Raw genomic sequence first — 26,890 nt, 5'->3', positions numbered from 1 at the left:
CACGTATAGTAATAAATCAATCCAGGTATGGTAAGGTCATAACTCAGGAAATTTTGAATATGGTAATTATATGGTAATAAATTTAAATTACCCCAAAGGCTATCAATCCAGGTATGGTAAGGCCATAACTCGGGAAATATCGAATATGGTAATAAATTTAAATTACCACCAGGTATGGTAAGGCTATCCACGTATAGTAATAAATCATATAGTAATAAATCATAATTAATCCACGTATAGTAATAAATCAATCCAGGTATGGTAAGGTCATAACTCAGGAAATTTTGAATATGGTAATTATATGGTAATAAATTTAAATTACCCCAAAGGCTATCAATCCAGGTATGGTAAGGCCATAACTCGGGAAATATCAAATATGGTAATAAATTTAAATTACCACCAGGTATGGTAAGGCTATCGATCCAGGTATGGCACGCCCTCACCTGATCACCTATCACAATCTCCAGCCCCACACACGCACCAAAGAACCCACCCGGCACCAAACGCAGCTCCTCTCATCCCCTCGAGTAAACGCCGCCGCCGTCGTGCGATCTTCCTGACACAGACGCCGTCGTCGCCTCCTTCCCACCTACGGCGTCCCCCACGTCCATGGTGACGGCGCTCGCGTCCTACACTGACCCTCCGCCTCATATAGGTTGGTCGTTGATGGAGTGGGATGTGCCGCTGCGGTTTGGGGAGGCGCAATCACGATCTGGTTGGGATCTCAGTGTGGAATCGTTCTCTGCGATGAAGGATGGCGCTGCCTCCCTGGCAAATGGGATCGGAGGAAGGCGCTCTACGTCGTGAATGTCGGCGAGGCAGCGGCCGAAGGCGAGCCCGACGGTGAGCACGGGTGTTCGTCCCATGAAATAGGCGGCCACGGAGGGTGGATCTGAGGCCACCCCAATCGCCGGTGGCCCTTCCTCCCATCGATCATCGCCTCCATTCTCTCTCTCCTCTAAATCTTTGTCGCCCCTGCCTGATTCTGGCCGACGCCATCCGGCTCTCGCATCGACCACCACCAGCACGGCTGCGGACGAGGCGCAACCGCAGACGCCGCCGCAGCCATCCTCATCCACCTCCTCCACCATCCTTCCCAGCCGTCGTCGGGGGCACCCGCCATCTGCGCTCTAGCCCACCCGCTCCCTCCTATCCCCTCCCCCTGCCTGCCAGCCCCGTGATCCATCACACAGATGGCAGGTACTACAGCGACCTCCTCCCCAGCGGATCCGGCCTCCTCCGATGGAGATCCATCCTGGGCACCGCCTTATTCTCATGCGTGCACGTCTATATCAACGTCTCATTCCACCTCACCTGAGCCTTTACCTTCCCACCTCTGCTTCAGATCCACATCACTTTGCAAGGTATGTGCTTGATTGTTCCGAACTGGATCGATGGATTGTGCAAGGTACTTTGGGTGTCGTCATTGACGGCAATTGTCACGCCATGCTACCATCGGAGGGGTCCCTCATCGATGATTAGGGTCTTCCGAACTGCACGAGCTCCATTGAGAAGGATGTTTTTAATTCTGGTTTTGCCTACATGCTTTCTTTGCCTGTATCTACTTAGCTAATGTCTTCTTATAGATAGTAGCTGCTGAAGTGGTGATCAAAGTCGTTCACTATAAGGAAACAACCATGATAACAAAAGTGTATATTCCCTGACCTTTGACCTGAAGTACTTTTTCATTAGAAACTTGCAACAGCCAGGCATTGAAGTTAGCAACAGCTTCGTACGTACTGAACTAATTTGCAGCAACACGTACTGAACTAAGTTAGGTTATGCTCATCGTTCCAACATGCTTAGTGATAACCACCTAGCAAGCTGATCAAACATGAAAGGCTCTTCTCTAATTGTACACTTGCATAAATCTCAGATCTTGCAAATTACAGTATAACCATAAAAGTCATGCTTTGACTCCTATAGGGCCTTTTGCACTTTAATATGACTAATAGTTTGCCTTAATATCACAGATTGTATTACTACCTTTCTAAGTGAATGACATTCAAGAAGGTCATTAAATAAAACCAAGAAATTCTTCTGGTATTGGAGTGTAGGAAAGTTGAGACTATAAAACCAAAAGGTTATATTTACGTTTATTAGAGAAGGTTCTTTACTTTTTATAGGAAAACACAAAATGTTGCGATGTAGAGTCTAGGTGGTGGACCTCCTTGATCCACTTGGTGGATGAGGGCGACTCCGGTCCTGGCACCCATAGTGCCAGTGATCCAAAAATCATAGGGCCTGGATATAGCTCTAGCAGACGTATGCGGCTTGCGCATCGAGTTTGGTCGTCTCAAGCATGGAGATAGGCGAGTTGTAGACCAAGAGCTAGTACAGAGATAGGCGAGTTGTAGACAAGAGCTGGTGGGCAGCAAGAAACGCATGCACACCAAAGAACAAATCTGAGTCACATGCCTACTTCTATTGGTTTCTACAAAGAGCGGCTAGCTTAGATCTTAGACCAGTCGGTCACTGTCGAGGTCGCCAAGGTGATCTTACAGCACCGCCGTGGAGATTTCTCATGATTTTATGTAGGCAAGCCGCAAGCGGTGGTGGTGATTGGCTGGGTGGTGTCGCTGCCTTGGGAAGAGATGAAGTGATGGTAAAAGTAAGCAGGATCCGATGATTCTTCCGTGGGGATAGCCAAAGTCAAGATGTCGACTACAGACTCGTCGCAGACTTGCAGTGAACCTGGATGCGGCGAGCCTGATTTGTGGATCGATGGCGGGTCTTGACTTTGTTACGCTGGGATTGGATGGTTGCGGAGGGTGGTGTGCTTGGTTGGGTTCCCATGGAAGAATGTGGCCTCCTCGTGGATCTGGTCATGCCCATCCTAGAGAACATTGTGTCCCTAGCTCCCTCGAGGAGCAAGGACAGTGCAAGCGGCAGCAGGGGGTAGGGGTAGATGTGGGGAGGGATGTCGGCGGCTGCTCGAGGTCATCATGATGAAACCCTTGACGTCCCATCTTTATCAATGGAAGTGGAAGAGCACGAAGTCGAGATTGGATAGGAGTTTGAGTTCTTTTTGGCACCGATCGGTTCCCCACTTTAGAGATGTATTTTTTTTGCGTGCGAGCAAACAGTGGGTTGATTCTAAAAGGGATAGGCACTTTTCAACAGAAGTGCATGACGGACCAAAAATATGACCTCATTTTATTCGTTTGATAGATATCGTATTATTCGTTGTTGTTCGTTCGGTGAAATTTCCTAATATTTGATTGTTGTGTTTCTAATTAGAGCACCCCATAATCACCCAATATGAGGGGATGATAAATGAAAGATACTGATTATAAATTTTGAAGAGCCCGTGGCAACGCACGGGCGTTATACTAGTCAGTGAAAAGAAACGCAAAGGTCCTTTGCGTTTTCTCAAGAAAAAAAAAACATCAAAGAGGGTTTCTTCAAATTCCTGTGCTTGCAATACGTTCAATTTGGTCATGGGCTCATGGCATGCGTTGCACGTGGCACAGTTACTAGTAAGAACAAGAAAGAGGTCTAATTATGTTTAGTACCACCACAAATGCAGTCAGCATACTTACAAGTTGCAGAATACCAATAACAGAAGAAAAAAACGAGGACACATGATAGACTGTAACTGATTTTATGTAACTCAAACAAAAAATGCACCTCAAGCAAACACACCTTGGAGAACTTCACACAAGTTTAAATGTTTAATCATAACTAAAATTAAGAATATGGTCAAAAAAAACATACCTGTTGCGCATAAAAGGCAGCCCCCAAGAGACATCCAAGCTTGAGTTGGGTTTCTTTCAAAATAGTAGTAGATGTATATAGGATTGAATGCCCGTAATACTTCTGTACCATATTTCATAATGTTATAAATTCCTATCCCAGAAAGGCAGCAAAACCATATGAACAAGGCAGGTCCAACAGCAAGCCCAACTTTGCTTGTTCCAAACCTTTGCAGACTGAATAGAACAATGAGAAATGCAACGCTTATCATGACCACTTCACCTGCCAAAAAAATTACAATAGAAGGTGAGCATCCTGCACTTTTAAGCAGTACCACAATTATCTATTTAACCAATTAATACCAAGCAATATATTCAAGGTCACCTTCATTAACACTAGATATTCCAACCTTCAAGCCATTAACAGCAGACATCACTGCAAATTTTACCGACAGAAAAAAAAGGAATTAATACTGTGATAAGATGAAAGCTGATAACACAATACTACTGCTGAAAGCAAATATGCATGATCATCAGATTAGGTGAAGAGAAATAAGACGAACAATGGATCAGAAATATATGAACCTGACATCGCTGGTGTAATAACACCATCCGCTATCACCATAGAAGTACCAAAAAGAACAAGCATCAAAAGTAGCTTCTTTAGCATAGATGAAGTCTCGAGGCGCTCCTTGATCCTCAGAGACCTCTCGAGTTCGACCGATGGTACCTTGAGTTGGAAACTTGATATGCGGGTGTCAGAGGGCAGTTGGTTAGGGAGCAGACTAGCCTTTGCATTCCTGCATATTAGAGAGTACAAAGCAAATATCCCTCCTGCCAAATATACAGAACAATCATTATTAAACATAAAGCTCAAATAAAAGTACTATTCTCTAATCTAGTTCCAGTGGTGTGGTATTAATACCTTCTCCATCATCATTTCCCCATAAAACAATCAGAGTATACTTCAGCAATGGAATTAGAATCAGAGTGTATATTACAAGTGAGAGTGCTCCAAGCACATCCTCCTTCGAAGTATTTGGGTATTTGTTGAACATTATATCGAAAGTGTACAATGGGCTGGTGCCAACATCCCCAAAGACAACGCCTAACGTCTGAAGGGCCAAAACAATACTCCTTCCCATGGTAAATTCCTGAAAGGAAATGAAGAATCAAGATATCAGCAAAGTCAAGGGCTCAACAATCAACATACTCATGCACATCTGATAACAATATCCTGTGCAGAGATGACATATGCATGGCGGATATAGCAGCTGGAATAGCAATGTATGATCCATGAAAGTTGCTTCTTAAATATACCAATTTACCATGACACAGCAAATTCCCATAATTATTTAGGAAAATTTAACAAAGACTAGAAAAAATTGCTTAGATCTCATAACAAAAAGTGGGCCTTTGCACATTGACTGCTCTGCAAAAACATGATCTTAATTAGAATTTTTACTGTGATATTGATATTTGTTTTTATAAACATGGTCAAGCATAGAAAAGTTTGACTTCTGCAAAAAAATAATACGCCTTATAATTTGGAATGGAAGCAGTATTTTACTTCTTAAAGGTATATATTATGACAAAAATCTACTTATACCAATTTCATATGGCCGATCTAGAAATTTGCAAAGAGGTTGTGGGTAAAAGAAAAGTTGTTCAACTACATGGGTTCTAGGATGTGTATTACAGTCTACAAAAGAAAAAGGCAGCCCGGTGCACGTAGCTCCCGCTTGCGCAGGGTCCAGGGAAGGGTCCGACCACTTTGGATCTTTTGCACGCAGCTTTTCCCTACATTTCTGCAAGAGGCTGTTTCAAGGACTCGAACCCATGACTTCATGGTCACAATGCAACAGCTTTACCGCTGTGCCAAGGCTCCCCTTCCCTGGTTTATCTACTAAGTAACCAAAAAAAAACTTATCTCTACTATTAAAGGGGAGTTGGTAGGCTCCCCTCGCCTCTTCCCCCAGTTTTTTCATCCCCGCATCCCCATACCCGCTGGGTTTTTTGTAGATTTTGTCGGTAATCTCAATCGATGCCACACAAAACAAAAAAAAACATATATGGCTCTGAACCAAATCGATGCTTTCCTTTCCTTGTCCTACTCATTCCCTTAAAACAAATAAAACAAAAAACAACATCCATTAATTTATGGAAAATAGCATCTAGCGTGACGGAAGAATCGCATTAATTATAGAGAGTATCATTCTTTTCCGGTTTTGACTATAGCATGCGTACTGCGGTTGTAAATACCTCAAGCGAGGATCACCTTAATTTAGGGAAAGTACCATTTTATGTGGGCTCCTCCTAAAATCTCTCGTTTCCTTTCCATCATATTCACGTTCTGCCACACAATCTTACCCGACAATGTCAATGTGGAACGTGCCATAGAAAAAAAAACTCGTGATGTCACTGTTGAAGCACTCGTAACTGATGCTGAATCACTAAAATATGTTTGCTCCCGCTGCAACACACAGGCAATTAGCTAGCAGGAGCAAGAGGATAGTCCATAGATACACTTCTAACATCCACACAGTTAAAACAAAGAGCAAATACTTGCAACAAGTGGAACACGGCAAGAGCAAATACTTGCAACAAGTGGAACACGGCAAGACCATAATGAAGAACTTCATTAAACGGGGCTACCAAAGTAGCTGATGCAAAGAAACGGGGGTTTCACTTGATATTCTAGCATGACTAGTAGTGGGGCAGTCAAATCAGAATTAGCTACTTTTCAGCTTTCCCAAAAAATTCATTTTTTTCATCAACCTATCATTTAGATTTTAAAATTTGTGATGGTAGATGCATCTTGTGTCAAACTTTTTTTTTTTTGAAAAATTACATGATTTTTTGGATGTCCATTCAACCTGATTCCACCTAAAGGGCCTGGTGCATATAAGTCTTTCACAACTTGCCATTGCTCATTGCATCACCTCTCTGTTCTTAGGTAATCATAGCGCCTTAAAAAAATCATGAAGAATTTAGATTATGTACCTCGGAGAAGGTAAATCGCAAATCATGCTTCCAAGAACCAAAATAAAAAGAAGATAGGAAAAAAAATCCCTTACTCACTCACCACCAATACCTCTAAATAGGCTACCACCCCTCAATGCACGATCTGCTACTGTATCCAGTATTCATAGCCCCGAAATTCAAATTTGAGCCTGTCGTATGAGGCCAAATGAGTTAAAATAAAGCAATCTCTCTATTTCCCTCTCTGATCCTGCCTAGCAGTTGTAGCAGCAACAGGCAACAAATAGAGGTGACACGTAGTCAAAGACTAGTCGTGACAAGTCGGCAAGTTGGTGGCATGGCGACACAACTCAATTTTAAAACTTACAACCTTGTTTGATGGATATCTTGAGGTGGAACCAACACTGGAAGTCTGAGCAAGTTGAGCTTTTGCGAAACACTCTTACAAAGCAAGTTGAGTATTATAAGGACAATGAACATAACCTAACTTTTCTGAAACAAAATAAATCTTTCATGGAAAGAAAGTATGTCTAAAAAATACAAATTATGTCCCCTAATTAGGCCTTCACAAAATTAAGAACAAAATCTAGCTTGCAGACCACAATTATCAGCACAGATACTACAGAAGGCAAGATCATCAAATTTACCGAAGGTTTACTGGACGTTCACATTAGGCAGGTTCATCTGAACAACGATGCAAACACTCCTCGCCCGCATGTAGAGGTAAACCACCCAATAGAACCCGCACTGCACAAGCAAGCCCGTCTAAGATTGTGCTACATGCACCGCCCGGACCAACCTAACAACCCTTAGCAACCCACTCCAAGCAAGCTCATAATCAAATGCACAAACACCTAGTGAGCAATCATACTACAATACATGGTCTTAACACTCCTAACCCAGTAAAGCTTATCAGCCCCATGCCACAAGCTCCTATAAACAATCGCGCTAAGTAGGAACGTCTAAGTTCTAACAAGAGATATCGATCGATCAGAGAGATGGGGGCAAGAAGGCAATCCCACGAACAGCTTGCACGCAGCCTCACCTAGGCAATACCCCAACCACCTAGCGCGCAACGAAATTGAAGCCAATTTAATCAACGCGGTGGGGGCGGATGGGAGGCAGACCTGGTGGCGGTACAGACCGGGGACATCGAGAGCTTCGACGTCGAAGGAGTCGGCGCGCGGGCCGGTGCGCACGAGGCGCTGGCGCAGCAGCGCGTCCTCCTCATCCTCTTCAGCGTCCGAGTAGCCGCCTCCACCGCCACGGGAGCCCAGGGCGGCCGTGGGGGTGTCTGTGCCGCCGTCGCCGTCGTCCGAGCTATCGATCTCATCCTCTTCATAAGCGCCGCCGGGGACCACCCACCGCATCTCCGCCGACTCCGTCTTCGGCAGCCTCTGGCCGCCGCTGCTTCCCGTCTCCATTCGGATCGAGGTACACAGCAGAGAGGTGCTTGCGTGGGGTTCTGCGGGCTCGTGTGACGGCAGGCCGGCAGGGGTCTGAACTCCGAAGAGGGGAAAGGCGAGGCGAGGAGAGAAGAAACGGAACTGCAGTTGTAGGATACGGCTGTGCTGCTGAATTTTTCCCTTTCTTTTTCTTTTCTATCTAAGAGCATCTCCATTCGCTTCGGCCCCCATGGTCTTGGAATAGCGCCGTCCGGGTGCGCCGGCGAAAAAAATCGGCGTGGGGCGGCTAGTCCCAACCGCCGACCCAAGGCCGCTCCAGACGTCGTTTTCTAAAAAACAAACTCGGTCAAACACGACACAAATTTGAAGAAAATTTAGACGTTTCATTGATATTTGTATAAATTGAAAACATAATTTTAAAACAAACTAAAAACGACAACTACTATGCGGCCACCGCCGCCCGCCGCGCCACTTTGAGTCTTCTACATGCCAAGGAGCCTGTAGAAGTTGGCGTGGTCGCCGCCGCCGTCGTCCTTGCTGCACCCTTGACCTGTGTCGCCGATGCGTGAGGGTTGGATGGCCCGGGCGCCTCCTCGTCGCTGTCGTCGAGGACGCCGCCCTCCTCGTGGCCGCGGCACCGAGCGGCGATCTCCTTAAGGGCGTGGCGCTGGCGCTCCATCTCCTGTCAGACGTAGTGGTCCCGCGCTCATTTCAGGCCGGTCTCCTCGTCAGCGGCCATGTCGAGGTGCTCACTTCACGGCGAGGAGCCCCGGTTCGGTATTCGGCTTGACGAGGCGGGAGGAGAAGGCCGGAGGAGAAGGGGCGCCGCCCTCGTTGATGACGAGGGCGCCGCCGCGCGTGCGCCTGAGTCTCTCGCGGCTCCGGCTTAACGGGAAGGAGCACCGGCCTGGAGGAGCGGGAGCCCAACGAGGAGGAGGACGTCGTCTCCATGCGCCTCGGCGGCGGGAGAAGGAGGGGGCACCGGGTACTCCAACAGCAGCGTGTTGCCGGCCTTAATATGCTCGAGGACGGCTTCGAGCGTGCGCCCGGGGATGCCCCACCATTGGCGACGCCCCTCGGAGTTGAGGCGGCCGCGGGGCTCGATGTTGTTCGTGGTGGCGAGCTGGTCGGCGTGGTGGCGATCGAAGTACATCGTCCACAACGTGTTGCTGTCGGGGGCATACCTTGGCTAGTTTCGCGTGCTCTCCGGCAGCGACGATGGGATGCACGTGATCTCGGCACGCCGGTCCGCTCCAGAGGGTGGCGGTGGCACCGGGACTCTGTCGGCGCTCAGCCTCCACGAGCCCGGCACCCGCATGTCTAGTGGCGCCCGGGTAGGCCGCCTCGTAGAGGAGGTGGGCCTCGCCCTCGTGCAGGTGGCGGCGGCCGAAGCCATTGGCTGCCGCTCCATCGCCAGGATAGCGCTCGACCATGTTATTGATGGGAAGAGAGGGGGAGAGGGTCGTCAGCGGGGAGAGGGCGAGGCGGGCGTCGGCGGTGAGAGGGGAAGATGGGCTGTGGCGAGGGAGTGTGAGGCCATCGGCGAGGGAGGGGCGGCTTTTATAGCGGCGAGTGGGCGGCAGCCCTGCGTACACGTGGCGGGAGGGGGCGGGACGCGCGTCGGCGCGCCTTCACTGCACCGCCCATGAAGAATCAATGGAAGGCTGACTGGCGGTAGCCTTCGCATTGATTCTTCGCGGGAAAACGTGGCGATGAGGATGACGACCATGCCTATCGCTGACTTGGCGGATCCACAAAGCTTTCACGCCAAAAACGTTTTCTCGGGCGCCCCCAGCGCGCCGGATTTGGCCTGGGACCACCGGCGCCAAATTCGGCCCAAACCGACGAAAAATGAGCTTCTGGTGACGTGACTGGGTCGTTTTTTTCATGCCAGCGATAGAAAATGGCCTTGGGGGCCTATTGGGGACGCGGCTGGAGATGCTCTAATACGTATAAAGGAAAATCCTCTGATCCATATATTAATTGACGCATATTTGGTACAACTACATTATTTATAAGTACATGAATTAAGAAGCTCGTGGGCAGCTCTATTGACATCATTCTGACAATATTCAATCACGATCTTCGCAAAACCCGACGCTAGAATTCTGCAATCTCTATTTCACCATGTATCTTAGACATGGTTGTAGTAGCTCATGAGGCCATCTATTCCCTTGCTCAATCCAATAGTAAAGGGGTGGGTTTGAAGCTAGATTATGAGAAAGCCTTTGATAGGTCTAATTTGGATTTCTTAGAATAACTTCTCACTAAGAGAGGTTTTAATAAGAAATGAATTAGTTGGATTCATCAAATCGCCCATAAAGAGTCTGTTGGGGTCAAAAATAATAACTCTGAAACTGATTTCTTCTATATTGAAAAGGGATGAGGCAAGGTGATCCCTTGTCACCTCTACTTTTTAATCTAGTGGTGGATGTGTTAACTAGGATGCTTATCAAAGCCCCTAGTGAGAATCAATTGAAGATTTGTGTCATGATGTTTACCCAGTGGGATCATCAGTTTGCAGATACCATAATGTTTGTGGATAGTGACCCTAAGCTGGCCACCAGCTTAAAATGGATTCTACTTGAGTTGAACAAGTGTTAGGGATGAAGATCAATTACAATAAAAGTGAACTAATCCCCATCGGTTTAGATACTCATGAGACTGAAGATCTAGCTGAGATATTTGGGTGTCTTATAGGCTCTTTTGCTACTCATTAGTGAGGAGTTCCACTTCATCTTTTGAGTTGAGGCAATTGCTCATGTTCTTCACTTATATTTGTTTGAGCAAGGCGTGATGTTTTATAGGAATTATTTGCACTCTCTTGTTGCACTTATGTCCTTTTGAGAGTTAAATAGGAAGTGGTAATTTGCATGATTTGTCCAAAAATGACAGGTATACCAAGGTGGTATAATAAAAACTTGCATGTAGATCACTGAATATGTTGGTTTGATTCCTTGCAATAGTTTTATGATATTGAGATGGTAATATGTGGGTGTACAAGTGGACGATCTTGGTTTAGTAGGAATATTGGTGTTAAGGTTTGTGATTCCCTATTCATGAAAGTGTCGGTTTTGGCATAGCTAGGAAGTTGAGCATGATTTATCCTTGACTAATATCCTTTGTGTTGTTCGAATCGGGGGCACGATGGTCAACTCCTTCCAACCTCCTTCCTAGGGGCATGCGAGTTGTGCTTTGCTTCGAGGGCTAGTAGGCTTTCATAATAAGTATTTGAGTTTCTATGACTGATGTGATTTTTTGGACTATAAGCACTTTCACCTATCCATATTTTGCTAGCCTCTTCGGTACCATGCATTGCCCGTTCTCACCTCGAGACTTGGTGCAAATTTCGCCAGTGCATCCAAATCCCGTGAAATTATATGCTCTTTCACACATAATCCTTATTATATCCTTCCTCAATACAGCCACCATACCTACTTATCATGGCATTTTCATAGCCATTCCGAGATATATTGCCATGCAACTTCCATCGTCACTACTACATGACTTGAGCATTCATTGTCATGTTGCTTTGCATGATCATATAGAGATAACATGATATTTTGTGGCAAAGCCACAGTTCATCATTGTTATGCATGTTACGGTAGATCATCGCACATCCTGGTACACTTCCAGAGGCATTCATTTGTACTCATATATTTTCAACTTTGAGTTGTAAGTAAATTAAATTGTGATGATCATCATTATTAGAGTGTTGCCCCTACTAGTGAGGAAATAAATTGGAGGAGACTTATGAGTCCTCGGAAAAGTCGGGATGAGATCCATGAGTCCGTTTAAAAAAAGAGAGAAAAGAGAGAGGGAGCGCACTACTATACTTTTTCCACATTTGTGCTTCAGAGTAGTATCATTCATTTCATATAGAAAGTCTCCATGATTTTTCACTTTCATATACTAGTGGGATTTTTACATTGAACTTGACTGGCATATTCCGATGATGAGCTCCTCAAAATGCTCGCGTCTTCATGAGCAAGTAAGTTGGATGCACACCAACTTAGTTTTATTTAGAGAGCTTTCATACACTTACAGCTCTATTGCATTCGTTGCATGGCAATCCCTTTACTGCTTGCATCAACATCGATTGTAAGGCCTCTCCATTGCCTAACGATCAAGCCTCGTTGATATGATATTTTCTTATACCTTTATCTTCTTTCATAAACCCGTATCATCATTCTCTTTGCCATCAAAAGTGTTAAGGACCTTGTGTCACGCTCAAGTATTGTGTGAAAGATTAAAAAGCTGAATCAAGAAAAAGTGTGATTTAATTGCTTGGTTTGGCACCGAGGTTGTTCTTAACTTGATATTTCTATGTTAGGAAGACTAAGCGTGCCATGCTTATCGTGACTTAGTGTGTAGGGACCGCATTCTTTAGCAACTTTCTTTTGAAAAGCAATAATTGTTTACTTGTATGTTTATGTATTACTAGGTTAATTTTTATAGACTGTTGCCTTGAATCATACGTATCCCAATATTCATACCAAGATTATATCATTTAATCAAGAGTTAGGTAGCATTCAACATCAAAAATACTTTTGTTATCATTTACGTACTCGAGGATGATTAGGAGTTAAGCTTGGGGATGTTGATATGTCTCAAATGTATTTTTGATTGTTAAATGCTATTATGTTATCAATTTTACATGCTTTATATGTCATTTTATATTATTTTTCTAGACTAGCCTATTAATTTAGTGCCCAGTTCCATTCCTGTTTTTTTTTGCATTTTTTGGTTTCATAGATAATCCATACCTACAGAAGTCCAAACACGACAAAAAAGTTTGGCAATTTTTTCTAGACAGTTAAAGACCCTAGAAGCTTTGGGGGAGGACGAGAAGACCCACAAGGACCCTATTGGCTTGTGGGCCCCTTGTAGCCCCATTTGCCTTAATTCTTGGCCTATAAATTCCCATATATTTGAAAACCCTCAAAGTGAGAGCCGAAACAATTTTACCGTCGCTGCAAGCCTCTATTCCGACGTGATCACATCTGGAGCCATGTTTCGGTACTCCGCCGGAGGGAGAAATCATTGGGGAGGCCATATTCATCAACCTTGCTGCCTCCATGATGATGGTGAGTAGTTCTTTCAGGACCTATGGGTCCATAGTAGTAGCTGGATCTCTCTCTCTCTTGATCTTCAATACAATGATCTCTTTGGAGATCTATTCGATGTAATTCTTGTGGCATGTTTGTTGAGATCTAATGAATTGTGCATTTATATTGATCGGATTATTCACTGACTTATATTGATTCTTTTGAAGTTTCTCTCTTGTGTAATTTCATAGCTATGTATGATTGCCAATCTATGAGTCTTATGTGGCTAATTAGATGAGTAGGTCTTCAGAGGGAGTGGTGCATAGTACTGGCTTCGATCTTGTGGTGATCTTGTCCTGTGGCGGGAGGGACAAAGGCACATATTGTATTGTTGCCACTAAGGGTAAAATGACGGGGTTTGGTCATAATTATTGATCATCTTCATGTCTACATTATGTCATTTCTTATTGCGTTACTCTTTTTATCATGAAATAAATACTTTGAGATGCATGCTGAATAGCGGTCTTGGGGTGGGTAATAGTAGTAGACACAGTTGGATTAACGGTCTACTTGTCACAATGTAATTCCTATGTGAGATTATGTCATGAATGATCATAGTTATAATTTACGATATTTTGTCAATCACCCAACAGTAACTTGTCTACCATGCCACTACATGCTTTTGAGAGAGATGCCACTAGTGAACCTATGGTCCCCGAGTCTATGCTCCATTAATACAAAAGCTCCTACAATTTCTCTTTATTTGGGTTTTACTACTCTTGTTACTTTGTCTATCACTATCTGCTTTTAATCTTGTAACTAGCAAGAACAAGGGGAGTGATGACCCCCTGTCCTTTGTTGGGTGCAAGCATTTTTTGTGTTTGTGTGCGGGTATTACTAACGTTGTTAGTGTGGTGCCTCCTACTGGTTCGATAAACCTTGGTTCTTAACTGAGGGAAATACTTTCTGTTGCTGTGCTACATCACTGTTCCTCTTCAGGGAAATGCAACAACTCCTACAAGAGTAGTAGTTGTCGTCCTCGAGCATATCAAGAATAAAAAAAGTCTGTTAAGATCATAACCAATGTTCGGGATATCACTTATTGTTATTGTCTCGGTCGCCTGGGGATTAGTAATTAATCAGAAATCGGTTGATTAATCGATTTTATTGGTTGACTATTAATCGGCAAGTTTTTTTTTGCAAAACCTACATTTTCAAGCAATGAGGCAAAATTGGAAACAATCACAAGTGTGCACTCTAAGCCTTTAACACTACATCAATATATAACAACAACACATGTCATATTTTGCATGTTTGAAATTAGGACAAGCATACATAGATACTACAATATTACATAACAAACTAAAATTGGACAGCATTTCAATAGCACATATCCTGTTTGGGCATTTTCAAATGAGATAGCAGTGTATAGATTTACTCATTTACATAACAAGCAACAATAGGTAGAACAACAATACATAATTGCATATATGAGTCCATAAATCATCTGAGGCAGTAGATAGGCTGCAGTACATATATAAATATATTAGACTTAGTCCACAAATAAACTGAGATAGTATCACAGTGGATACTAGATAGGCAGCATTGCCGTACATAATAGGTCCAGAGTACACAAATAAGTTTAGTTCTACAGTTCTACTTCTACTTCTTAGTCTTACTAGTTACTACTTTGCTAGCAAAGAGCCAAACACCAATCAACCAAAATAAGGTAGTTCTTAGCTCTCTGATTCCCTCACAAGTCACAACCAAAATAAGGCAGTAGGCTACTAGCAAACAACACATAGTACTAGGAATGAGATTGTTTAAAGGCCTAGGATTCAAGGCTGCGTTAGGTCTTCCTTGTTATTTCCTTCTATCACCCCAACCATATCATCATCAGAGTCAAACTCTATCTCATCTTCATTGATAGACACAGTGTCATCTTCATCATCAGAAACAAAAGTATTCCACTTCATGGAGTTCTCTCACCCTTAGACTTCTACGAGGCTCTGTTGTATTGTCACCTCCGGTAGCTCGCATCTCTTCATCATCGTAAGCATCATCACATATCCAACCTTGGGTTGTGGAAGCCTCTTCACCAAGGAGAACCGTAAGTACATCAAGTGCCCCCTTAGTGGTTTTGGAGTATTGAAGACAATAGGTTGAGGGACTAACATGTTTGTGAGTGTACACAAGAGATATAGTCCCTGAAGATTTGGTTTAACCCATGAAAGACGACTGAGGGTGTCCCGGACTAAGGGGTCCCTGGGCTGTCGGTCTATCTCTCGTGGGCCAGATAGTTGGGTCACTCTTGATCCATCATTGGAAGGCCGAGCTATAAGTGACTCCCTATTCATGAAGGAAACCTCTGAAGCCTTGGTGTATCCTCCAAGTCAAGATAATAAAGTCGACACATTTATCCCCTGATGGTAACCTTAGTCTGTAGAGGCTAGAACCACCCTCCTACTCATCTAGGGTTTAGTTCATCCAATCTCGTGGTAGATCAATTATGTAATCATCGTAGCAACACATTAATACAATCAAACATGACATAGGGTTACCTCTTCGAGAGGGCCGGAACCTGGGTAAATACCATCACTGCATTCCTTATTCCCCATCGATCCAAGATCCACAGTTCGGGACCCCGTACCCGAGATCCGCCGGTTTTGACACCAACATTGGTGCTTTCATTGAGAGTTCTGTTGTGGGATTGTCAAAGGATCAATGGCTCACCTAGTCATCAGCGAGGGCATCCGCACCGGGGACGTCTTCATACCCGGCCAGCTCTTCGCGTTCGGTGGCATCGTTCTACATGCCAACTTATCCGGTCATCTTAACCAGATCAATAGCTTCGCACCTAACAGGAAATCAGGTTCGGCAACCTAGAGTACGTCGCCGACACCCGGGGTGATCTGATCCTTACTGGGTTCTCAACCTCACCTGAGGAGCCCAGAAATTCCGAAGCTTCAACTTCGGACCTTCTTCCCGACCCCGTCTCTGGGTCAGCCCTTATCTCGGATCTGGCTTTGAGCTCGGATCCGACTTCAGCGTCCGAAAACTAATACGTCTCCAATGTATCTATAATTTTTTATTGTTCCATGCTATTATATTATCCATCTTGGATGTTTTATATGCACTACTATGCTATTTTATATCATTTTTTGGGACTAACTCATTAACCTAGTGCCCAGTGCCAGTTGTTGTTTTTTCCTTGTTTTTGTCTTTACAGAAAATCAATACCAAATGGATTCCAAATGAAAGAAACTTTTTGACGGATTTTCTTGGACCACAAGACACCCTGGAAGCTTCGGGAGGAGGCCAGAAGAGCCACGAGGTGGCCACAAGCTCAGGGGGTGGGGGGCACGCCCTCCAGGCTTGTGGGCCCCCATGGCACTTCCAACCCTAATTCTTCTTCTATAAGTACCCAAATATTCCCTGTAGACTAGAGTACACGCCAAAAATACTTTTCTGCCACCACAAGTTGCTGTCTTCGTGAGATCCCATCTGGGGACCTTTTCTGGTACTCTGCCAGAGGGGGATTCGATCACGGAGGGCTTCTACATCAACTTTGCTGCCCTTCCGATGATGTGTGAGTAGTTTACCACAAACCTACAAGTCCATAGCTAGTAGCTAGATGGCTTCTTCTCTCTCTTTGATCTTCAATACATTGTTCTCCTCTATGTTCTTGGAGATCTATTCGATGTAATCTTCTTTTGCGGTGTGTTTGTTGAGATCCGATGAATTGTAGGTTTATGATAAGATTATCCATGCATATTATTTGAGTCTTCTCTGAACTCTTTTATGCATGATTTATATTGCCTTGTATTTCTCTCCGATCTATTGATTTGGTTTGGCCAACTAGATTGATTTTTCTTGCAATGGGAGAGGTGCTTTCTAATGGGTTCAATCTTGCGGTGCTCAATCCTAGTGACAGAAGGGGACATGACACATATTTGAATTGTTGCCATTAAGGATAAAAAGATGGGGTTTGTTCATATTGATTGGATCTATCCCTCTACATCATGTCATCTTGCTTAAGGCGTGACTCCATTCTTCTTAACTTAATACACACTACTGCAGGATGCTGCTAACGCGACACTATGATCAGAGACCCTTCGACAAAACTGTGTGCGATGCAATAATCGCAAATGGTGCTGTGAAAAAACCGTCAAAAAAGGTGCAAAATGTTTGTGATGGCGGACACATCAAACATGGTTCAGATTTTAGTTACGTGTGCGATGCTGGGCATACAGTTGATCCAGTGGAACTGTTTGCGATGAGGAAAAACAACAGAAACGGGCAGCCATATCAATGTGTGTGTGATATACGACATACAGTTCCTCCGATGAACTGTGTGCTATTAAGGAATGCAACCGAAATGGTCAGCCAGATCAAGGTGTGTGTGATATACGGCATACGGTTCACTCGGACAAACTGTTTTCGATTAGGCAAGAGAACGGAAACGGTTCATCTTAACAAGATGTGTGTGATATGCGGCATTTGCGATCAGCCAAAAGAACACAAACGATTCTTGTAAACCAGATGTGTGTTCTACGTAGCAAACAGCCCACTCGGATGAACTGTTTGGGATGAGAAATTATACCACAGACGGTTACTATAGTAAGTTCGTGTGTGATTATGTCCGTACAAAAAACTTTGAAAAATGCAAACTAGTTGCTTGCGGCGGCTAGGAGTATCGCACATGATGCGTCTGCGAGTACTCGTGTGCGATGATTAGTAAGTTACACATAATGAACGGCCGCAAGGGTGATATACTGATCATGGAGTCTGAGAAGACCATCATCGGAAGGCCGCTGACTCAACTTTTTAGCCTATATTTTACTACTCCCTCCGTCCCAAAATTCTTGTCTCAGATTTGTCTAGATACAGATGTACCTAATACCAAAACGTGACTTGATGCATCCGTATTTAGACAAATCTAAGACAAGAATTTTGGGACGGAGGGAGTATAATTGTATGCATAAGTAGGTCGTGAGTGTTTTGTGCCTTGCCGCATGTGGCATTTTAAATTATCTTGAATATGTAAGACAATTATTAACCATTGCCATTGTAAATTTGCCTCAACGACAAGCAGAGCGCGTGCAGGGACGCCACGGACCCGCAAAAAAAGAAAAAAATCAGAGACGCCACGGCGAGCAACCGTGTGTGATAGTGGGCAGACACGTACACGTACATCCGAGAACAAAGGCCCACGTTTCGGGCTTTCGATGTGTGGCGTACGGTTGATCCAAAAGAACTGTTTGCGATGATAAGGAACAACAAAAACGAGGCTTTGTGGGCCTAGAACCATCAATAAATTTTGACTTTGTTTCTCATCACATTGCAGATTACAACGCAATAAGTAATTGCAAATCTGTTCACACAGATCAAACTAATATGTGTTCACACTTAGCACCGGGCTATAAAAACTACCCACTCGAAAGTTACTTCACAGTTCCTCTCCTCATCACCTACAAAACTGGTCTTTCCTATCAAGTCGTTCCGCCATGACCGGTAGGAGGAGTTTCGGGTGGGCATATGACCAGGTAGCAAAGACCAAGGCCGCGGAAGCACTTGAGAGGTCCCGCCGTGAAGCGGCAGCCGCAGCAGAGATGTCCCGGCACGCGCGGAGCCCTCGAACGAGCTCTCACGGGTACGCGAGGGCTCTCACAAGCGCACTCGCCCTGTCGGCGATCGCGACAAGCTGGTGTTGTTGAAGTCCTTGCCCGGCGACGACGACATTCCCACTGGCCTCATTAAGCAGCAGGAGCTAGTCGATGGCTTGATGAAGCTGCTCGATATCAGTGATGCCTCAGTTGACAAGGCGACCGACCTCGTCGAGCAACTCATGGATGACAATGCGAAGCTCCTCAAGGTGCTCACCGAGAAGGAGGAGGAGGCCGCCGGCTGGAAGATGCTGCATGAGCAGAGCAGTGCCTCGAGAATGACACCGACAGCGGTCATCGAGGAACTAATGGGTGACTTGAGGAAGATCCGGATCGATCACAAGCAAGAAGTGGAGGAATCCGTGGCTGCTTTCAAGCAAAGCCGTGAGGAAATGAGGAAGGAGCTGGAGGATGTCTTTGCTCGGTGATCCATCAAAGAGTAGATACAGTAGCGATCTAGATCGTTGTCTAAGATTTCCTTCTTCTCTTGCCCCCGTGTCTTCCGAACTTTGCTGCACATGTCATTTAAAATTATCCGGAATATGTAAGACAATTATTATCTATGCCATTGTAAATTTGTCGTCGTACTATCCGTTGCCATTTTATCTGTCGTCATATTATCCATTGCCCTATGTGGCAATTTAAATTAGACCGGAATACGAGTTGAAAACACGAACAAAGCAAATGTTGCCATGGGATCACAACCAAACACCCTCCATCCACCCCTAGAAAAACCCTCCGTCCAGGCGCTTTAATTAACCCATTAATAGCGAAGTTTTGAGCAAGCCGGGCGGTGGCTGGTGCATGGCGGTCAAAGAGCTCGCTTCCCGGTGAGCATGGGCGGCCTTGCTGCTCACACGCGTTCTGTCGAGCCTGTGAGGCGGACTGCTCACACGCGTCCCGTCGAGCCTGTGCGGCGGACTGCTCACACGCATCCCATCGAGCCTGCATGGCGGACTTCTCGCGCTCGTCCCGTCTAATCAAACAGCCGCACGCACGCCACTGATTATGGTTAAATATTGACACGGTTCATATAATACAACCGTTTGTGATATTAACGTGTCAGCTTATTGTTTTAAAAAGGACTTCGTTGGCTACTAATGTGTGCACCTCTTCTCAAACTGGACGGTTTTTTTACCACGACATAATGTGCCATGTCATGTAACCATGCCAAGTTTCATGTTTTTTGGGTGAGTTTTTGATTTACTAGGATTTAAAAACCGAGATTCTCAATGTTTCAGGACGACGACAAGTTTGTAATTCATTCTCATTCCTTAAATGAGACCTAAACATGCACCCAATGACACATGTACGATTTCCCATCCATTTTGTGCTTGTAGTTCTAATTTGAATTATGGACTACATTTAATGCGTAAAAACTTAATTAGTAACATATACAATGACCAAAGAAACCCTAAACATGCACCCCAAGGACACATGTACGTTTTTCTAGCCATTTTGGTGCACTGGAGTACGTATTTGTAGTTCGGATTTGAATTGTGGACATTAAATGCCTAGAAAACTCAATCAATGAATAAAAATGGTCAAACGAACCCTGAATAATTTCAAAGTTCAGCACGAATCCCGTTGTTCCGTACGTGTTGCGTGTAGAAAAAATACGAGGCTAGAAGAGGGAGCAATTATCGTTTGGCCCACAAAGGGACACGTTTCCCTATCGAAACCACGAGGATTCTTGCGACAGGCGTCGGTTTGTAAGAGGTTTGTAATAAAGCTTGACCCAAATTGACAATGTTTTTACCACGACATATATGTGCCATGAAGTGACACCATGCCACCTTTAATGACTTTCTGGTGAGTTTTGGATTTATGGGGATTTAAAAACCGAGATTCCAAATGTTTAAAGACGAGCCAAGACATCGGTCAGGTTGTAATTCATTCCCATTCCTTGCATGGGACCTAAACATGCACCCAAGGACACATGCATGTATAATTTTTCTAGCCATTTTGGTGAACTGGAGCATGTATTTGTACTTCAGATTTGAATTGTGGACATTAAATGCCTAGGAAACTCAATTAGTGTATAAAAAGGCCAAACAAACCCTGAATAAGTTTAAACATGTTGCCCGTAGAAGAAAATACAGGGCGAAAAGATGTCGTACGTTTTGACAACAATGGGAACATGTTTCCCTATCGGAACCACAAGGCTTCTTGTTGAGAGAAGCTCCGGTTTGTAAGAGGTTTGTAATAAAGCTCGGCCCAAATTGCCAATGTTTTTACCACAACATATATGTGCCATGACATGACACCATGCCACCTTTGATGACTTTATGGTGAGTTTTGGATTTTATGGGGATTTAAAACCCGAGATTCCAAATGTTTGAGGACGAGTCAGGACGTTGGTACGGTTGTAATTCGTTCCCATTCCTGACATGGGACCTAATTAAACATGCACCCAAGGATGATCGTGGCCCCACTGCTCGCCGCACTTGAAGCAGAGGCCGCGGGCGTGGCGGTATTTACGGAGAGCTTTCAACTTGTTGTTGTTCGCGCGTGCGCCCTCAGTGATGCGTCTGTCACTGGTCGCTAGCGTTGGTGCTACAGTGGCTGGCCGCGGTGGAGGCGCAGGCAACGGCAGAGCCCCTGAGCGCTGCCCCGTGTCCAGAGAGCGCGCCCGCAGGTGCAGGAGTGGATGATGCACACCCCCGTCCACTTCCTCCTGAAGGAACGCGAGGGAGCAGGTGGTGTCTAGATCGGGTGGTCGTTGCACCAGCACCAGCGCCCGGATGTCGGCACGGAGTCCCTCCACAAAGAGAGTAAGGTAATAGTAAGGGTGAATTGCATCAGAATAAGAGGCCAAATGATTAATAATAAGTTGGAACTGCTCAATATAGTCAGCAACAGTAGATGTCTGCTTAATGGTGTAAAACTGGCGAATGAGCAACTAGTGGCGATCACACCCAAAACGAGTGCACTAAAGGCTAGAGAACGACACCCAGTCGAAGCCCACAAGCTACTTCTGGATCGATTGCAGCCATATGGTGGCCGATCCCAAGAAGTTCAAGGATACCATGGGTACCCAGAACATGGTGTGGGTGTTAAACACAGAGAAGTGCTATTCACAAAGAGTTTTCCGGAGTTTTGGGTTCTCGCTCGTGAATATGGGGAAACAAATGGAAGTGTGTGCCTGCCCCAAGCCCGCGAGGAGCTGGCTGGCATGGGAGCACGACGAAGCAGCGGGGATGGGGATGCGGGGAACTGGCCTATGCCTAGGAGGGGCACCAGCGTCGTGGCCGGCGCTAGCTCCCGGTGGATGAATTCGTCGCCGTGGTCATCAGACCCGTGGGGCAGCTCCTGCGCGTTGATGCTAGAGCCAAGGAGGCTATCAGCCGCTGCGAGGGAGGGGGTGGGGGCTGACGGCCCAATCGCTGCCATACCAGGCGCCGCCGCTGATGTGGTTACCTATTACAGGTAGGGTCAAGGACCCATCATTCGGGACCCACATGGGGCCCATCATCATCATAGGTAGGTCCCTAGACCAGGCCAGCATTCGGATACGCACATCATAGGATCACTCAAACGGCTCTACAGCACTCGGAGAACCACACGTCACTTGGCGGATGACCAACCAATCGGACGTACATGGCAAGAAGGCGTCGTGGGAGCTGCAACGGTCGAGGGATCCTAAGTTGTCCGCTAAATAGAGTTATAACTACCGTTACCTGTAACTGCTGTAGTATAGGCTCATTACAATAGTAATTGCCTCATTCAATGGCATTTATTCTCCCGGCGACGTGGGAGCCATGGGGCTGCAGCACACTCTATATAAGCCGCACCCCTCTCCATAGCCGGGCACATTCAACCTTGTAATCCTATCCATCAAATCAAAGCAAGCCTCAGGGTACAAGACATAGGGCTTTTACCTCCACCGAGTGAGGGTCCTGAACTCGTTAAACACCATGTGTTACATGTATGCCGTAGCTAGGTCTGCCCCTTATATGTACCCCCTAGTACTCATTGTCAGTATTATAACCCCGATAGTTGGCGCCCACCATGGGGCTAGGCGTCTAGCAAAACTTCACAGTGTAGGTGGATTTCTTCATCATCATCATGTCAGTCAGAGGCGAGATCCGCTTCGGGATGATCTCCTTCATCGCTGACGACTCGGTGTGGCTACGTGAAGCCCCCGCTGGATGTGGAAGCATTGCCTACCCGTGGAGCAACGCACTTCCGAGCTTCTTCCTATGGAGTTCTTCTGCAACAACACTCGGCTCCAACTGAGTGGTTACCCATCCCACCGTTGTACGCCATCGCAAGCGCTGCAGGCGTTCATGGCTGCAGCGTTGGATTAGGCATGTTGTCACCACTCAGGCAGCAACAGAACAGGTGGCGGCTATCGACGACCTCTCGAACGGATCACTCGGCAATTCCTTAGAGGAATCCAAGTCGGAGAGTATCGAGTCGACCGATGAGATCCTTATGGCGGATAATTCCGAGCACCGCGTACCCCCGGGCTACCCGGAACCCAAAGACGATCACGCGGGTGCATCCCATGTCAACACTAACGGCGGCTACCCCGGGCACGAACCATATGTGCCTCAACCTCTCACTCGGGAGCAGCAGGACGAGCTCCATCACTGGAACGACCAGTTCCTAAACACTCCCATCACCAGAACGACCCTTGAGGCGTTAGCCATGGAGTCGACTCGACTACTTTGGCCAAATGTGATCGCCTCGCGTGGCTTCAGAGGGGGCTATATGAACGCAAGCGCCGTCAACCCAGTTCTAGTCGTCACAAGTGTTGGCTCTACTCCAGTGACCAGCCTCGCAAGTATCAAGTTCTTAGTACTCCATTGCAAAATCTAGCAGCTGCCACTCGGATCACGGATCCCATTCAACCCTCTGGCTCTTCGGATGGAGAGGGGATTTGTCAGATCCAGGCGCTCCTCAAAACAAGATTGTCGCAGATTGCGGCGATATCCTAGTCCAGAGACTGGATCCATAGCGCATTCATGCGTGCGGAGACCGTCCAGTCGACTCACAACCCACTTGGCTTGGGCAGGCGCCGAGCCACTTCTTCCTCCAGAGATCATCACGAAGATCGAAGACGTGATCGAGTCGCGTCGCCCTGGTGTAACGACGACTACGATCATGCACTGATGCCTCCACCCCAGGATGTCGCGTATGGGTGCCAGCCCTACGACGACAGGCGGACACACAGCGGTGATCGCAGGCCAAGTCCGACTCATCCGCCAAGGGACGCTCGAGACCCATTGTTCAACGTGAGATCTGTTCTCACTCAGAACTTCGTCAACAGAGGTCGGGCCTTACGGGGAGGCCAAGAGCACAATGTACTGAGTGGTTCCATACCATCAGGTCCCGAGTGCTTCAGCCGTTATATACGAGCAACTGAGATTCCCAACAACTTCAGGTTGGCCAGGGGATCAACAAGTTCACCAGCGAATCCAAACCCGAAATTTGGCTAGAAGATTACCGAGTGGCAGTTTAGATCGGTGGAGGCAACGACAATGTAGCCATGAAGCATTTACCACTGATGCTAGAAGGCTCCACTCGGGCTTGGTTGACATAGCTCATGCCGAGTAGTATCTTTTGCTGGGATGACCTAACAAAGGTGTACGTCAAGACCTTTGAGGGCACATACAAGAGAGTAGGAGGTTTGACCGAGTTGCAGCACTGCGTGCAGAAGCAGAATGAAACTGTCCGAGAGTACATCCGGCGGTGGACCACTTTGCACAACACGATGGAGAACGTCATCGGACACTAGGCAATCTACGCCTTCAAGGCCGGAGGCAAATACCAGGAGCTGAACATGAAGTTCAGCCGAACTGAGACCCCGACTCTTAGTCAGGTTATGGAGATAGCCAATCACTATGCCAACAACGAAGAGGAAGACCGACTGAGGAGCGGCAAGAGCCAAGCAGACAACACACATCAGTCGAAGAACAAGGGCAAAAAGCACAAGAGGAAAGCAGACACCAAAGGGAATGCCGAGGCCGCGGCTCTGGCCAGCCAAGGCAAAAAGAATTCCCAAAAGTAGAAGAAGGATTGGAAAGGGAAGAAGCAAGTCGCCATGAAGAGCGACATCCTCGATCAGCCTTGTCAGATCCACACGAAGAAAGATGAGGAAGGCAACTTGATCTTGCCAAAGCATACCACTCGGAAGTGTCGACTTTTGAAGCAAGAAATGTGCTAGGATTCTTCTGGAGAACAAGATGACGACGACAAAGACAGAGGCAGAGGTACTTCCGAGTACCCCAACATTGAGAGCGTCCTCATGATTTTCAATGACGTTGAGAGCAAGAGCCACCTCAAGGTGATCAACCAGGAGGTCAACATGGCAGTTCACTATCACGAAATATCTTGACTAGGCCAAGACACCGGTAACTTTTGATTAGTCAGACCATCCGACTCACATACCGACCCCCGGGTGGGAGGCCTTGGTGGTGGATCCAGTCATGGGAGGAGTCCGATTACACAAAGTCCTGATGGATGGCGGTAGCGGGCTTAACATCATCTCGCCGACACTTTAGAGGCGATGGGCATCCCGATGACCCGGCCCAGCAAGAGCAAAAAGCAGTTCCATGGGGTAATCCCTAGGAAGAAGGCTAAATCACTCAGCCAGATTGGTCTCAATGTCGTATTCGGCAAAGAGAATAACTTCCAAAAGTAACGGTTGACTTTCAAAGTGGTAGACTTCAAGAGTGCTTACCATGCCATCCTGGGTAGGCCTGCCTACGCACGTTTCATGGCCCATCCATGTTACGTGTATCTTAAACTCAAGATGCCAGGGCCTAAAGGCGTGATCACCATCACAAGCAATCAAAAGTTGGCCGAAGAGTGCCTCCAGAAAGGCTCTTAGATCGCTGACGAGAAGATGGCGATGGCCGAGCTGAATGAATACAAAAAGACGGCAAACCTGAGTGAACTTTAGATGTCCAAGAAGCCAACTGTGGAATCCGCTTTCCAGTCGACAGGAGAAATGAAGCCGGTGCACATCCACCCTGAGGACCTGAACGCTGCCCCGACCAACATCTCCACCACCCTGGATAACAAATAGGAAGTCGTGCTCGTAGAGTTCCTCCGTGAGAACTGGGACATCTTCGCATGGAAACCTTCTGACATGCTGGGTGTTCCTAGGGAACTGGCCGAGCACAGACTCCGTGTCGATTCGGCTACTAAGCCTATCAAAGAGTATCTTCAGTGATATTCGACTGAGAAGTGCAAGGCGGTTGGCAAGGAGATAGCGCGGCTCTTAGTCGCCGAATTCATCCGAGAGGTGTACCACTCCAAGTGGCTCGCCAAAGTCGTCATGGTGCCGAAGAAAGACAAGACTCTTTGAATGTGTGTAGATTTTAGGTAGATCAATCGGGCTTGCCATATCGATCATTTTCCTCTCCTTCGCATAGATCAGATAGTAGATTCTACTGTTGGATGTGAGAGGTTATCATTTCTGGATGCGTACTCCGTGTACCACCAGATCCGATTGTACGGCCGTGATGAACTAAAAACATCGTTCATCACCCCATTCGGGTGTTTCTGTTATATCATGATGCCATTTGGGTTAAAAAATGCTAGGGCCACGTTCTAGCGTATGATCCAGAAGTGCTTACGGAAGCAACTCAGTCGGTATGTGGAAGCGTATATGGATGGCATTGTAGTTAAGTCCAGGAAATGTTCCCACCTCCTAACTGACCTCGCTGAGTGTAGGATCGAAAGTATGTCTAGAGGGGGGTGATTAGACTACTTGACCAAATAAAAACTTATCCTTTTCCCAATTTTAGTCTTTGGCAGATTTTAGCTATCTTAGCACAAGTCAAGCAATCTCAACACAATTCAAGAAAGCATGCAAAGAGTATATGAGCAGTGGAAAGTAAAGCATGCAACTTGCAAGAATGCAAAGGGAGGGGTTGGAGGATTCAAACACAATTGGAGACACGAATGTTTTTGTCATGGTTCCGATAGGTGGTGCTATCGTACATCCACGTTGATGGAGACTTCAACCCACGAAGGGTAATGGTTGCGCGAGTCCACGGAGGGCTCCACCCACGACGGGTCCACGAAGAAGCAACCTTGTCTATCCCACCATGCCCGTCGCCCACAAAGGACTTGCCTCA

At 46.2% G+C, this 26,890-nt stretch overlaps 1 protein-coding gene across 2 annotated transcripts in view; it reads right to left on the bottom strand.

Annotated features, from left to right (window-relative positions):
* LOC119363513 (probable potassium transporter 14) overlaps positions 1–8,266 on the bottom strand; it is a 16,919-nt gene extending 8,653 nt beyond the window's left edge. The window contains exons 1-5 of one of the 2 annotated variants that reach the window (XM_037628885.1): positions 7,805–8,266; positions 4,621–4,849; positions 4,281–4,529; positions 4,081–4,131; positions 3,718–3,978 (exon numbers count right to left, since the gene is read on the bottom strand). In XM_037628885.1, the coding sequence (XP_037484782.1) occupies positions 3,718–3,978; positions 4,081–4,131; positions 4,281–4,529; positions 4,621–4,849; positions 7,805–8,101 (1,087 nt within the window). In that variant the 5' untranslated portion in view covers positions 8,102–8,266. The remainder of the gene's footprint in view (positions 1–3,717; positions 3,979–4,080; positions 4,132–4,280; positions 4,530–4,620; positions 4,850–7,804) is intronic. The other variant, XM_037628884.1, reaches the window with a different exon arrangement.
* Positions 8,267–26,890: the final 18,624 nt, after the last annotated feature.

The sequence above is a fragment of the Triticum dicoccoides genome, chromosome 2B, assembly GCF_002162155.2.
Source record: "Triticum dicoccoides isolate Atlit2015 ecotype Zavitan chromosome 2B, WEW_v2.0, whole genome shotgun sequence".
Taxonomy (NCBI): Eukaryota; Viridiplantae; Streptophyta; class Magnoliopsida; order Poales; family Poaceae; genus Triticum; species Triticum dicoccoides.
Note: the sequence above shows the minus strand (reverse complement) of the source record. Positions and strands in the feature narration are given on the sequence as shown.